The sequence below is a fragment of the Charadrius vociferus genome, unplaced genomic scaffold, assembly GCF_000708025.1.
Source record: "Charadrius vociferus isolate BGI_N301 unplaced genomic scaffold, ASM70802v2 scaffold68, whole genome shotgun sequence".
NCBI classification, from domain to species: Eukaryota; Metazoa; Chordata; class Aves; order Charadriiformes; family Charadriidae; genus Charadrius; species Charadrius vociferus.
Genome location: NW_009649946.1, coordinates 3,023,647 through 3,038,263, shown reverse-complemented (window position 1 = coordinate 3,038,263; position 14,617 = coordinate 3,023,647). Strand labels below are relative to the sequence as shown.

At 39.7% G+C, this 14,617-nt stretch overlaps 1 protein-coding gene across 2 annotated transcripts in view; it reads right to left on the bottom strand.

Moving 5' to 3' along the window:
* Positions 1 to 6,432: 6,432 nt before the first annotated feature.
* MLLT4 (myeloid/lymphoid or mixed-lineage leukemia (trithorax homolog, Drosophila); translocated to, 4) overlaps positions 6,433 to 14,617 on the bottom strand; it is a 92,431-nt gene continuing 84,246 nt past the window's right edge. Inside the window, exons 30-32 of one of the 2 annotated variants that reach the window (XM_009891456.1) lie at positions 12,813 to 13,104; positions 8,433 to 8,517; positions 6,433 to 7,288 (exon numbers count right to left, since the gene is read on the bottom strand). In XM_009891456.1, coding sequence (XP_009889758.1) covers positions 7,144 to 7,288; positions 8,433 to 8,517; positions 12,813 to 13,104 — 522 coding nt within the window. In that variant the 3' untranslated portion in view covers positions 6,433 to 7,143. The remainder of the gene's footprint in view (positions 7,289 to 8,432; positions 8,518 to 12,812; positions 13,105 to 14,617) is intronic. The other variant, XM_009891458.1, reaches the window with a different exon arrangement.

The window sequence follows — 14,617 nt, the reverse complement described above, 5'->3', positions numbered from 1 at the left end:
CGGTGTGCAGGAGAGGCGGCTGCGGGGGATCAGAGCAATATGTATAAATACCTGATGGGAGACTATAAAGAAGACAGAACCAGATTGTACTCCGTGGTGCCATATGACAGGACAAGAGGCAATAGGCACAAACCGAGACACATGAAACTACCTCTAAACCTAGAATTATTTTTTTTTTCTTCGGTGCAAGTGTAGTCAGACAGTGGCACAGGTTGCCCAGAGTGGCCGTGGAGTCTCTCTCCTTGGAGATAACCCAAAACCCAGCTAGACACAGCCCTGGACAACCAGCTGTAGCCGACCTTGCTTTGACTCTGGGCTAGATGATACGCAGAGGTCCCTTCCAAGGGGAAGTAGTCACTAACTGTGAACAAAGCCAAAGTCCAGGGCTAGTCTACGGAGATGGACAAAGCCTGCAGGGTCTCGCTGGTATGGGAGTCCTAAGAGGCTGCCCAAGACAGGAGCTATTCATTCAGGCTATGGCAGGGGATCTCATACTAATGTTTCTGAGGCCAATGTGACATACGTTAGTAATACTACTTAGTGCTCTGCTGTATTGCACTGAAAGATTAATTAACATTGTCTTGAAAGCAGTCTGAATACTATTTGGCTACTAAATGTGAAAGTATGCCAGACAAAACCATGTCAGTTTCTTGGAAGTGGAAAACAACACTATTTTTGCACTACAGTGTGGGTTTTTTTGGTTTTGGTGTTTTGGTTTTTTTGGGGGTTTTTTTTTTTTTTTTAGAAACTGAAGCCAACATCATAATTACAGAGGAATCCAGTTCTGCAAAACAGCATTCTCAAGTTACTGCCTACTGAACATGGCGAATGTGCTCTCATAGAGGCAGTAGAAAATCCAAAGGTATACAGCAGTGATTCTCTCCATGTTCGGCACAAAAGGGGTAGCAGTCCATTGCAGAGGAACCCAGATGCAGCCCACCTCTTACAGACCAAACCAAACATCTCTGTGCAGCTCTATCAACTGTCTTCCTTGATACCGAAACTTCCTCCCATAAAATCTAGCCTCAGTTTTAAAAAACACTGACTGGAAGCCCCTGAGCAGTTTGTCCTTGCAACTAGTTCTGCATTGGTGAAAAAATGAAAACTGACAAATGGATTTAGGCCAAACAAAGAGAGTTCCAAAGTACTGCAATACTGAGGATGTCAAGAGATGTTGGCACTAAGTAAGGCAGACAGGATTTTATCATCATCAGCTATTTTGGGGAGAATATTTTAGTAGCCTGGGGGAATGTGACTCAATTCTTGACACTGAGCTGTGATTTTTATATGTAATGATTATCCTGCAGCAGCATTCAAGTCAGAACAATGTTATTTTCCAACATAACTCATCTTCATCTCAGAAGAACCATCTCTGAAGTGTAATGGTTGGTCTACTCTGCTGTGGTGAGAGCCTATCTGAAGTACTGCGTCCAGCACTGGAGCCCTCAATGCAGGAAAGATGGACCTCTGTTGGAGCGGTTCTGGAGGAGGGCCACAAAAATGATCAGAGGGCTGGAGCACCTCTCCTGTGAGGACAGGCTGAGGGAGTTGGGATTCTTCAACCTGGAGAAGAGAAGTCTCTGGGGATACCTTATTGCAGCCTTTCAGTACTTAGAAGGGGCCTACAGGAAAGATGGGGACAAACTTTTTAGTAGGGCTTGTAGCTATAGGACAAGGAGTAATGGTTTAAAACTAAAAGGGGGAAGGTTTAGACTAGCTATAAGGAGGAAATTTTTTTACCATGAGGGCTGTGAAACACTGGAACAGGTTGCCCAAAGAGGTGGTAGATGCCTCATCCTTGGAAACATTCAAGGTCAGGTTGGATGGGGCTCTAGTCTAGTTGAAGATGTCCCTGCTCATTGCAGGGGGGTGGGACTAGGTGACCTTTAAAGGTCCCTTCCAATCCCAAACTATTCTATGAATGCCATATGGTCTATATAGGACTTTCCTTAGCCCAGGTCCTTACTGTGGGATTTACCCACTATGAATAAGATTAAGAATCTGCTTTCTGTAGGCCGTAACACAGAAGACTTAATTTACTATCACTCTGACTTTGAACTAGAAACCTAAAATGGAGCATCTGTTGACTACTTTTATTCATTTTTCTATGCATACCTGAAAGTTGGATAGTACTGAAAACTCAGTCCCATCTGTATCAAAAGAAAAAAAAAAAAAAAGTCACAATATGCTCTGTGGCTCACCATAACAGCTGCAGTTCTCTTTTGGGATCTTCCTTCTGTTTCCAAAGATCAGGAGTTCAGATCAGGCAGGGAACAAAACAGTCTGTCAGTGTGATCTAGGAAAGAAACAAATATAAAATGCAGCTGTCTCCTGGAAATGCTGCAAGGCTATATTCCAGTATGCCTTTCTACACTGATTCTCGCTTTGAAGAATCTCCCCCCCCCACAACCTTCTACCAATTTGATCCTGCCTTTCCCCTGCAAGTGCGGAACCCTGCCTTAATACAGATTGATCCTTCCTGGGGAACAGATACTTCTCAGGGCCAGAAATTGAATGGAATTGCCTAAATCCACGTTCCTCTATTAATTTTAGCATCAGTGAAATACCTTTGTGGATTATAAATCTTAAGATACTACTGAGTAAGCATTGTCTCAAATAATTCTGATGCATTTCACATTACCCCAGTAGTGGAAACAAGACTAATGAGGTCCCAACTTCGGCATTCTGATAAGAGTTATCCATTACAGCATTCCCAAATGCAGTAACAAGAAAAATGGGTAGAAAAGCACTTGGGAGAAATACTAAGAGAGAAGGCTGCTATCCCTCTTGTGCCAAACATGGAAAGATTCACTGCTCTATGCCTTTGTGTTTTCCACTGCCCGTATGCACATGCATTCGCCACACTTAGTGGACAGTGACTTGAGACTGCTGTATTGCACACAGCCTATCATTTGAACCTCCGAGACCATTATTCAGTGAAGCCGTAAATATTTCCACATTTTTAGCAAGACATTTGCTTCAGGAACTGTAAGTCAGTTCTGAACTTGTTACTAATAATAAATGGAGGTTCTCCAAGCAGGCGTCTTGCATTTGGTCTCCTTACGGAGTTTAGCTGCCATTACAGCTGGGAAAGAAGTCAACTGACTCCGAATTTTTAATCTGTGAGGCTTTGCCTTCTGGGCCACACAGCCACTAACTGACCATTTGAGACAGCAGTATCGTTTGACAAAACAGGCAGAAGAGCCAATTTTTTTCCCATTCTTAAGTACATGAGTTACTATCTGTGTTTTAAGACTATTCTTGATGAAGCTAGTTTTTTTTTATCATTGTTAGTTTTTGTTATGATTTCTTATGTTACCTAATTGAATTTGGAGGTAAAGAATGGTCTTGTTTATTCTGCTGCTTGTGTACTCATTGCTTGACCTACAAACAGCAATCTGTATGATCAAGTATAGTTTATTATTTCAGTGAACAGGACATATACTATAGACTTTGTCAGTTTCTTAATTTCCCTGACTCTTCCTCCATTACCAGCAAGACTGTAGTACAAACAGTACGTAAAAGTAATTGAAAAGGAGCGGACGTGGATGATAGGTGCAGAAGGGAGAATTTGACAGAGGTTTAAAATAATTAAAGAGTCTTTCGTGGGAGTAGCAGACCTGGCTGCGTATGCAAATAGTTATCACCATAAGGGTCGTCATCAATTAAAATATCAAGAGCTATGCTACTAAGGATGACAACTCATGTCCCTAAAGCAAAGCAGTGAGCACGAGTGTGCTCACTTAGCAAACCCAACCTGAACCATGCAAGGCATAGCTCAAAACTCGTTTTCCCACTGAAAATGCATTACCGCTGTTGCATATCACAGTTCCTCCCCCGCAACCCCTGGACTACTTTAGTCTGGAAATAAGTGTTTCTGTGACACAGTTCACAGCTGCAACAACTCTAGTCTCATCAAGTAAATCACTTTGTGCTTGTACCGGTTCTTTGCTTTTGCTTAGACTGAGGGACTACCATACAGAAGGACAATGGATTGTTTCCTTTTTCTTCGACTACACATTCTGTATTCAAAATTAAAAGTTCTTTTTCTTCAGGCTGTTCACACAGTCAAAAGCTATGGACTCAAAACATGGGTAAAAGATTCCCCTCAGCCATGCCTTGAGGTCCTGGCAGTCATTTTCTTGCAATGTACTACACAGCACTTCTGGCTTTCTGTGGTTCCTTTAGTTTCTTCCCTGCCTTTATACACACACCTCTCATACTAAAATCCAGAATGTCCTCATTGGTGATTTTGAAAATTCCAGAGCATAGACCCCACAACTTAAGAGATTAAGGTACTCACCTGGGAAGAGACATGGGTGGCTCTCAATCCTGGCTCCAGTGGACCCTCAGCTACCGCAGAGGGCATCCACAGCACTTCCCTTGGGGCCTGGGTCCCTCCCCTCCCTTCCCCAGGCAGAGCTTAAACCGAAGTCTCCCATCAAGACCCAAGTCATCTAATCTTATCAATCCAGTGACACAAGGGGAGCACCACCATTTCCAAGTCCTTTAGCTCAAGCTTCATTCAAAACTACACACTGAATTTGAGTCCACTCCCCAGACTTCCAGGTCTGCCAGACTGATTTTTTTTCGGAGATTTGACAAAAGTTATCCTTTCTGTTCAAAATAAAGTGATCAAATGACTTTTTAACGACAGCAATCTGAATGGGGACTCTGGTTATAATAATATTTACTTTTCCAGAAGAAGCTGCATCCCAGGTTCCTCTTCGCTGCTAGAAATGCAACTTTGCACTTGAGGAGGATACAAATACAGCAGGACTGGCCTGTGTAATTGACCCCACCCATATTTACCATTTCATAAGTTGCTGGTGAAGCTGTAAAAATCACTCCTTTCAAGTCACTGCTACAGATATTGGACAATATTAGGCCAAGAAGTTCTCCTCTCCGATCAATGAGAATCGGCCTCCTTTGTTGATTCTCCATGCAAAATTAATTTGAGGTTTTCATCTATTCATTATGCGATACACTGACTTTGCTTGTAAATATATTTCAGAAGGACGGGTAAGGTAAAACATATTAACAAGAGCCCCTTTGATTTACGATAGCACTGTTACGAATGCAGAACCACATAACAAACAGCACAAAAAAACATTTAATGCAAAGTTAAATACAATACAAACTTTATTAAAAATAGGTTGCAAGTGAAATACAGTAGAAATGGGAAACTACAGCAGTTTTGATGTTTTTCATAATAATGCACAGACAAATATGAAAAGCACTTTTACACATATTCACACTTGACCCGAATGCCCAATAGCGGCCAAATCCACTCAACTGAAGGTTATAGGTATTTTTTTTGCTAAGCCTTTTTCGGATTCTAGCAGCAACAGTAATTCAGCCACAGCATAAGTTTTTTCCTTAAGAAAAATTTGTCACTGTCAGGCTGCTAGTGTTCTCGAGATAAATTGGGAGAGGCTTGCTTTTCCTGATTAACAGACATAGCAAGCATGCAGATCCTTCATTAACACTTTGAACCAGTTTAATCTTCTACTTCATATTTAACAGGTGAAACGGTAAAAGCACACTTTCAAATAAGAAACCTGAAATACGTAAAAAATATTTACACTCCAATTTTCATTAACTTGCATTTATTTATCATACAACTCTTATTAAAAGTGATTTCTTTCCTAAGGCAGTGAAAGTCTACCCCTTTGTATTTGGAAGTGTGCACAATTCCCTAAATATATATTTATAAGAGAACAATATGATACAGGAAAAAAAAAATCATCTAAAGCCAGTAAAGGGCTTTGTCAAATAGAAAATTTGTTTGGAATCACAATATATATTGTCTTAACATCACACAATGAGAAAAACTCTGATGAGGTCCTTATTCCCAACATCATCAGCCACATATGCATAGCTGAAGAAACAGTGGGAGGAAAAAGATTAACAATTTAAAATTAAATAAGGCTATTACAGTGTGAAAAAATAGCTTGAACTGCCAAAAAGACTTTCAGTACAACAGTAAGAGGATGTCAGTAGAGCCAGCTAGACTAAAGAAGAGCTCGCTAGCGCTGCTTCCTCAGCATGAGCAGAGATGGTTCGTTGCCAGCACATCAGGTCTGTTAATGACCTCGCTAACATTCCCACAGCAGTATTGTATTTGATGCTTCACACTAATATGCCAGTTCACTTCTCCATAGATTAAAAAAAAAAAAAAAAGATATTGCTGAACTGATAATAGCAGACTTATCAATATCGTTCCTCGCCTAATTGCCTAACAACTTCTACCCTACCTTTCTCCGAAAACATACATATCTGTTTTGCTCACCTCGGAACTAGAATTGTTACTCCTCGCCTTTGACACATTACTAACGTTTTGGTCCTAGCTGATGAAGGGCCACTAATGTAGCCTACTATCTATTGCTTATGTAACTTTTAGTAAAGCAATTATCCAAAGGTTTTACTGTCACATTTTTGAAAGTCTGAAGCACATGTAGTGGGAATGTATCAACATACAGACTTTTCCAGAAATACAGATGCACTCTTAGGCAACCATTTTAGACCCAACAAATACGTAGGACTAGAAATGTTTCTATTCCAAGGTTCTGCCTCCAGAATGTGTGTTATTCCAGTACTAAGATCTGTATTGATACGCTTGATCATTGTATGAACAGCATACAGTATGTCAAACTTGCACATAAAGTCTTATTTAAGGTGTCCCAGATATTGGCTTCTTATCAAACAACCTAAAAACCTACTTTCTAGTGCACAGTTTAGTTTAGGCAGTTCAAGCTATTCTCACTCTCTCTGCTCAGCAGCTAAAACAGAAGTGTGTCTGTAAAACACCAGGAAACAGAACTTATCTTTGACAAGTGCTACTTGGTCTGGTGCACAAGAACTTAACCCCCAAAACAGAAAGAAAAAAAAAAAAGTTACCTTCACGTGATTCATCTTTAAAATTTTACAGTGCTTTCATTGTATAAACCACAAGCTCCTGGCAAAGTAATCAGTTTTCTTGCTATTGCAACATCTCTAAATCTTAATTAACAGTCTTAGATATAGAGGAATCAAAGTCACTCCTTTCAGAAAACATTCTTTTTCTGTTCATTAGTAGTGTGCCCCCCATCTCAATCCCTCAGTTTAGAGATCTTCAGTTACGTCTGATAAGGTGCTTTAATCTTATTTTGTGTTCAACTCATTTTCCAGTTCCATTAATTTCCTAGAAGCTTTTACTTTATTGGATACATCCTGACCCTGTGAAAAAAGCCGCTGGCGTTCCCTGAACGTCAAGTTTTCTGGTGCTCCAGGTAAATCTGTGTCTTGACTGGAAAGGGGAAAAGAAAAGTCTTCGTTAGAATTCTTATCTACAATATCCTTAAATATAATAATTCTCAGTGACATGTATTGACTGATAGCTTTTGTGACTACAGCAAAAGATTCTCAGTTTAGTGTTCTACGAGATTTTGTTGCCCACACATCACACAATGTCAGAATTAAAGGCATCACAGACAAACGAATGGCTCATGAGCCATCTCTGGCACATTAGCATGAATGAAACTGCCTACCAATTTTTAAAGTGCAGTGAAGGTGTAAACTCAGGTTCTGTCTATGTTAGCACAGCATTGCTGTTAGGGCTAAATCAGCAAGTCTTTCTGAGGTGGCGTGTGTCTAGGAAAAAGCACTGGAATACAAAGCTTTTACGTCTTGGTAAACAAAGCTACTAGTACTGAGGTATGCTGGCGCGGCTGCAACACCTCTGTGTTTCATTCTGTACTGGCAAAGCTTCCAACTGCAACTGTTGCCTAAGCTCCTGCACTTCTTACCCTAGTAGCAAACCAATTTTTGCGTTACGTGTTTCTGACCACCGCAGTGAAGGTCTCAAATAATTCTTAGTTATAGCTGTAACAATATTTTACATGTGTGATTAACCCTCATATAGTAAAGCTTGAATATATATTTCAATTTCTTGATCAGAAGAGGTTTCGCTTTTAGCTCCAAGAGGTCTCTGCTCTGTGTGCTCCACTGAAGCATTAACTACGTTTTAAAATGCAGGAACTGGCCCAACAGCTTCTACAGAATCCCAGCCAAGCCCAGCCACAACCTCAGTATGCTACGCAGTAATGCTTGCCACTCACATATAAGGTACAGCCTCTGTTATTTATGCTGATTACAAATTTGGTAAGAATCCCACTTGAGAGGTACTGTTCAGATGTATAAATACACCTAGAACAGTTGAAGTTGTTAATTTATAATGATTTACTGAGTTTATTTGTTTGTAGCACCGAAATTTGCTGCTGTGAAGCAGTAATTCAGATCACCTAAAGACTTGTGGAAAACTTAGCTGTATTTTATAGTATCCCAAGATACTCCAGAGTCAACTGCAGAACTCTTGAATCGCCCACAGAATTACAGCAACAAAAGAAAATGCTGCAGAAGTCAGCCAAGTCAGGTAGACTCCTGGACGTCACCTTTTAGATCTTTTGTCTCTTGGATCCCGATAAACTTCATGGGCCCCGACAGCTGCTCCTGTAGATCCAGTGTACGAATTTATTCCTTATGCAAAAGAAAAAGTAAATTGAAGGACAGCAGTTACAACGCAAAAGTTTCATATTGTATTTCTTGAAAAAGGTGCAGTGCTTCTTTCAAGAAATAATCTCAAACTAGTATCAGAAATAAATTTAGAGGGTCATGTGACCTGTAGAATATTTAAAAGCAGTACTTACTAAATTCAGTTACTTACTAAAACAGCTGTACTTTTTTTATTCCTAATTTTGATTCAGAACACTTTTTGTTTAGATTACCCAGCACATATCAAATCATGGTCTTTATCTTATTATGGCTTATTGTAAGACAGGCACTAGAAGTTGTTCAGGGAGATTGATGGACAGAGCAACACGCTTCATTATCCTGTAGCAAGCTCCACAGGAAATGTTAGCTGCAGCTGCTCTCTTTATGAGGCTAAAAGTAAGCTAAGATTAGTACATACCATCTTTGCAATTGAGCAGAGTCAGAATTTTTGTCTGTTTAGTCTGATTAAGTAAACAGTATCACTCAGAAAATGCCCTCTCCCCCCCAAGCCCCTTAAATTTAAACTTCAAGCGAGTATCTTGCAGCACTGCACCTTTAGTTTAAGTTGATGTAACACACAGGATTTACACATTATATTAATTCTTTCTAAAGGCCACAAGACAAAACCTTTTCTTTCCAATCGAAAAGTTCAATAATTTAATCTCTATTTAAGACCATAGTATCTTAATAACTGTCAGGAAAAGAGTAAGTGTCAGTGGAATACTCAGATTTGTCTTCAGACAGTTCTGGTCTCAATATTGCATGTGTTATGTCTTGTGAACCTTCTTTGGTATAGAAGGAAATGTTTGCTTCTTCCACTGGTGTATATAACTTCTCGTAAATGTTCAATAGAAGAGACAAATGAGGCTGGAACAGACAAGCAAATTTCGCTAGTGTGTTGTAGGCTAAATTTTTTCCACCGAAAATTTGCAGCAGACCAAATCACGCTAGGTGTGCTAGGCATATGAAGACATGAGTCTTACATGCGTACAAGTACCACCTTCCCTAGTCGGAAAAGTCTGGACCCACATGCTGTGGTTCACACTTCCACTTGCTTTAGGGCAGTAGTTTTGCTTTGGGTGTCGGTTTTTTTTCTTGGTGAGCTGACAGACCCAACGGTCTTAAAGAGACCCAGTGGAAGAAGGTACGAGAGCAAAATTTGCAGAAGCGTGGTTTACTAGAGTTAACATTGAGAACAGAAGAGAGCTGTAAAGGACAGTAATGTAACAGAGTCAGCGAGATGGGAGATGGTAAACTGCACAGTGAATTCTGCATTTTGTGCAAACGGCTTTGTACGTTACGCAGGCAGTCTTCATAGAAGCTTGAGCAATCAGGTGAAGTTAACCTGTTCTCATGGCTATTTTAAAAATTATGAAATAAGAGTATTCAGAATTAGTTGTATGGTTTATGAATTAGGTTATTAAAGGCGAAGCATCATACTACAATATTCCTCAATTTTTACCAAAACCCTAACCAAATCTTTGTAGATTGTCCTTCTGATTGTTTTCCAGGAAAAACAAACATGCATACAAAAAATATATCACTGAACATTTCACTTTTATGAGAGTCATTCTTCCATTAAAATTAACCGAAAGCAGGATTGGGAAATGCAATTACATATGAAATGGCATTCTGGGTTGTGGATGATGGGAGGCAGGAAGAGTGGTGGTGACAACTACTGACTGATGGTTCCAGAGTTACTTAATTCATTACATGAACAGCCTTCAAAATGCCAAATAAGGAAGGGAAGCAAGGGTCTTTGGAAGCCTGTGTGTTTGATGGAAGGCACATTTCACGCTCCATTATAGTCAGTTTCAAGTAAGAATTTCTAGAACGAGAAAGTCCTTTGAAAGAACAAAAATTCAGTACAGACATACAGTACAAAAGTTTCATGTCAGAAGCCTGCTGTTTCAGAGTATGCCTAAATGCAGTCTGACAACATAAATAGTCATAGTGTTTAAAGATAATCTTTTCCACACTATTCCTGTCTGTAATCTTATTTTAACACATTAATTCTCTATGATATAAGGTGCCCAAAAGCTAGAGTCCTTCTGATACAAAACTGATTTGGGTTCACACGCATGGTAGGTAGGCATAATGCAATTATTTGTATTGTAAATTCCAGTCTAATGACAACATACTGAAAAGCTGAAACCTTCTTCACCTTCCTTTAAGGTCTGGAACCTATGACAGAGCCAGACAGGAGCGATAGATGGGCTTGCAGGATCCATAGGGACTACTACATCATGAGATCTCACAGGCAACACCAGGGTAAATAAACAGGTTTTGGGTTTGTTTTTTTTCTTTTCTTTAAACGAGTATCAGTGTGGAGACTTTCTGTGCAACTTGGGTGATGTACTGATAGCCAAGTGTGAAACTGCTAAGCATTGACTGTATCAGTTGGACAGTATAACCCAGCTAAACTACTATCCCTTCGGCAATATTAAAACTACACAATGCTGCGCAGAGCTTCTCTTTGGCACTGGAAGCAGTGCAACTGTAGCAGAAGCTAACTTGCCCTGCAAAGGAAAGGATGCCTTGCTGGAAAACGATGACTTGAGCCTTAATTGAAAAGGACACAGACAGGAAGCCCAGAGTACCGTGTACCTGTATGGCCTCATACCTGTCCTACATCAGATTCATACACTACTGCAGCGGGATTAGAAGTGCTTCTGACAGATGGAATCTATTCTGAGGCTCATATGCACCATATGACGAGGGCACACAACACCTCCGATTAAAGAAAGTAATTGATTTTCATAATTCACTAGGTGGCCCAAAAGGTGATATGGGATATGACATATTGTAGGCTTCCACATTTGTCACTGAGACTTGAATCCAGTAAACACATTAGCCATTTGGCTAGAAGCCAGCATAAACACTTTCCCTTGCTATCTCACAGGTGACTTGCTACCCATCGCATTTCAGAAGGATGATCTGATCAGCTGGAGTTGGTTGTGGGGCATTTCATGGCTTCCAGCACAAGTAAAAAGAACAAACTAGGAGAATCTCATGATCACCGTTCCCTTCAGAAGAATATAGAAGAAGAAAACAAATGTAGGGGAAGGGCTGGCAGATGCCAAAATCTTCTATTAATAAACTGCAAATTTATTAGAGTGAGATCTACACAGACATGTACTCAAAGAGTAAAGTATGTAAGATTCCTCCTATGTGGCAGCAGTTTAAAAAAAAATTAGCATGGAACTTTGGATGGAATTAGCTTTGAATTCATGAATATAGCTAAACTAGTGCTCTGCCGATAAAATACAGTGCTGAAGTTACTAGCAGCTAGACCTCTATTTCAAATTAAACTCCATTATGGTTGCCTACTTGGAGTTACAAAAGAAACAAGATGAGGAGACAAAGAAATACAGGGGTGCAGAAGGAAAGGGAAGGAGTAAGTCAAAAAGCACTTAGATGAAATTTAGATTTTTGTCTCTCTTCGCAAGAAAACTGCACTGTATAAACCAGAAGTAAAAGGAACGGTGCCTAATACATGAAACTAACTGCATGCCCTGTAAGTCTCAGTGTTTGTATTTTTAAGAACTACGTCTACAAAGGTCATTTTTAAAGCCATTTGCACACATTATTAAAAGATAGAACCCTGGTACCAATAACGAAAGCAGAAGATAAGCTCTGTCCAAGAACCCATTAGAAAAGGTTTCCTGTGTTCAAGAAAGGTGCACTTCCAGATGCCCTGAGTAACCAGTGGTCAGTTGTACAAAACAAATCACTGAAAGATACAGAGTGAAAGCCAAAACCAACAGTACTTTGAATCGGTTGAGTAACAGTTAAAATCATTTTTGATTCATTGGGTGAAAGACGGAATTTTTGCTTTTGAAGAGTCTGGGTAAGGAACAAGGAAATTTGAGAAATCAGAACAATTAAAAATTGGAAGATTCATATTAATATCAGAATTTAAGTTAGATCACCATAGTGAAAATAGTGATTAAGTGGGAAAAAAGCAAATCACAAAGTAAGTGATCGAATCTACAGCACCAGAGTTGAAAATGTGAGGATAGTTCTGTAGAGATGATTGATTTCATGATGTCTACCTGTAGAGCTGCTGGCATGGATGAAACTCGGTTTGTTTGGTGGGGGTGGGGGCAGGCTTTTTTTGGCAGCAGTACTGTTGGCATTGACTGGAGATGACTGGAATGAGTTGGAAAGAAAGAGGCCATCTGAAACTGGGCGAGGCTGGCGGGAGGGCTGCTGTGGCTTAAGGGTGGCAGGAGGAAAGTCACCATAAGATTTTCTTGTGCTGGAGTACTTATCCTGACCTGCTAGATTGGAATCCTCCTCCTCCTCATCATCATCATTGTATGCAACAAACTTGGCAGTATAAATCGTGTCAGGGGAGAGGACCTGTGTTTTGAGGTAAGAGGTGTTTCGCTGAGGTGGGGGAGGAGGAGCGTTAGATGAAGGGGTTGGGGATGGGAGTTCATATTCCCGTGGAAGCGGAGGTCTGTACAGACCAGGCTCGTCAGGTTCCAGTAATCTTCGTTCTGCTTCATCGTGCTGCCTGCGCCTTTCAGCCTCTAAGCGACTGTAATACTCCTCTTCCTGTCGCCTCTGTAAGTCCAGAGGAAACAGAAACACAGTGGTCAGAAAGACAGACATTTCAATCTAAGAGAGATTTAAGTTCTCCATCACCGAGCTACAAGCATCTTTTTTTTGTCTCCTTTTCTGGCAATAAGCAGAGCATCTATATGGACTCATACAAAGAATATTTACTACTATGAAAAAAATGGCAGTCGTCCTGTAACACAGCATTGCTGTTATTTCCAGATTTACCACCGCCTCTGGTAACTAAGGCAGCTGCCTGTGTGAACTAAGGGCGATTCCAGCATTTATTACCCAAAATGTAACCACAGTTAATAAGGGGTAGATTTACTAAAGCTGTAAAGAATCTGTGGGAGAGGGAAATAACTAAAATAACTACCATCTTATAAAAGGAACTTTGTAATTTTGCTGCATGCTTATACGATGTAAATTAATCAACAGAGCCTTGGAATAGATGATTCCTAACAAAGCTTCCAGTATAAATACCAGGAAAACTACTTTCACATAGAAATCAAATTACAAAGACCTTTTCTATAACAGAGATCAAATAACTTTTTAAAGAACATTTCTAAAAAACAAATTAAACTATGCTAATGATACATATATGAGGCTATTGACCATTTAAAAGGCCATGAAATATCTTCTATGTATTTTTCCATTTTGAAAGATTTGTACTGTTTTTAAACTAAATAGCATTTAATCTGTTCAGCTCTTGTCTAAGTCACGTTGTAAATTAATACAAGGGTCTAGTCAATAGTTTGTTTGATAACGAATGGAAATGTGTATTTGGAAACCCTATGTTACAAAAACCCTTTTTGTTTAAGCATAGTACAACTTCTGCAGGGAATACATGACATTTTGAACAACCATCCTTTCTGTTTTTAATCCATGTGTGTAAAAAAAAAAAATCCACCTTATCTGCTCAACACTGAGTCAGTTATCATAAAAAAATAATAAATAGATCTGATCTTGTTCATCTAGAGCAAAGACATGAAACTCATCTCCTTGTACTACTCTCTAAAACCATTGTAGTGGTCAGATGGTACCGAGTTCTGGGTTGGCAGATGTACAACTGTCTCAGTCAAGACCCATCAGTGAAAACCCTTTCAAGTGTGTGATCCAAATGTCATTTAGCTGCATCATTTTGAGAAATTATAAACCTTTGTTGGTTTTTTTGTTTGCTTTTTTCTTGTTTGTTTGTTTTGAAACTTCCTACAGTGTATTTTTAAGTACTTTCCTCAGTCCAGATACACCTTCCCCACTTCTCGCCTATCACCACCCCCAGCTTAGCTTTCTTCTACTCATCAACCCATACTGCTTATGCAAAACAGTCTAACGAAGCTTGAAAACAATGTAACAAAACAAATCAAAGTGAATACAGCTAAAGGGTTGTGGGTTTTTCTTAAAATGTATTTGCTCAATATTCTACGATGAAATTTCGCTCAACATGAAAAGCTACCCCTCTTTCTTCATTCTGAAGTCAGCATTACTAACAGGCAAGTCTTCAATCCAAACAAAAGTA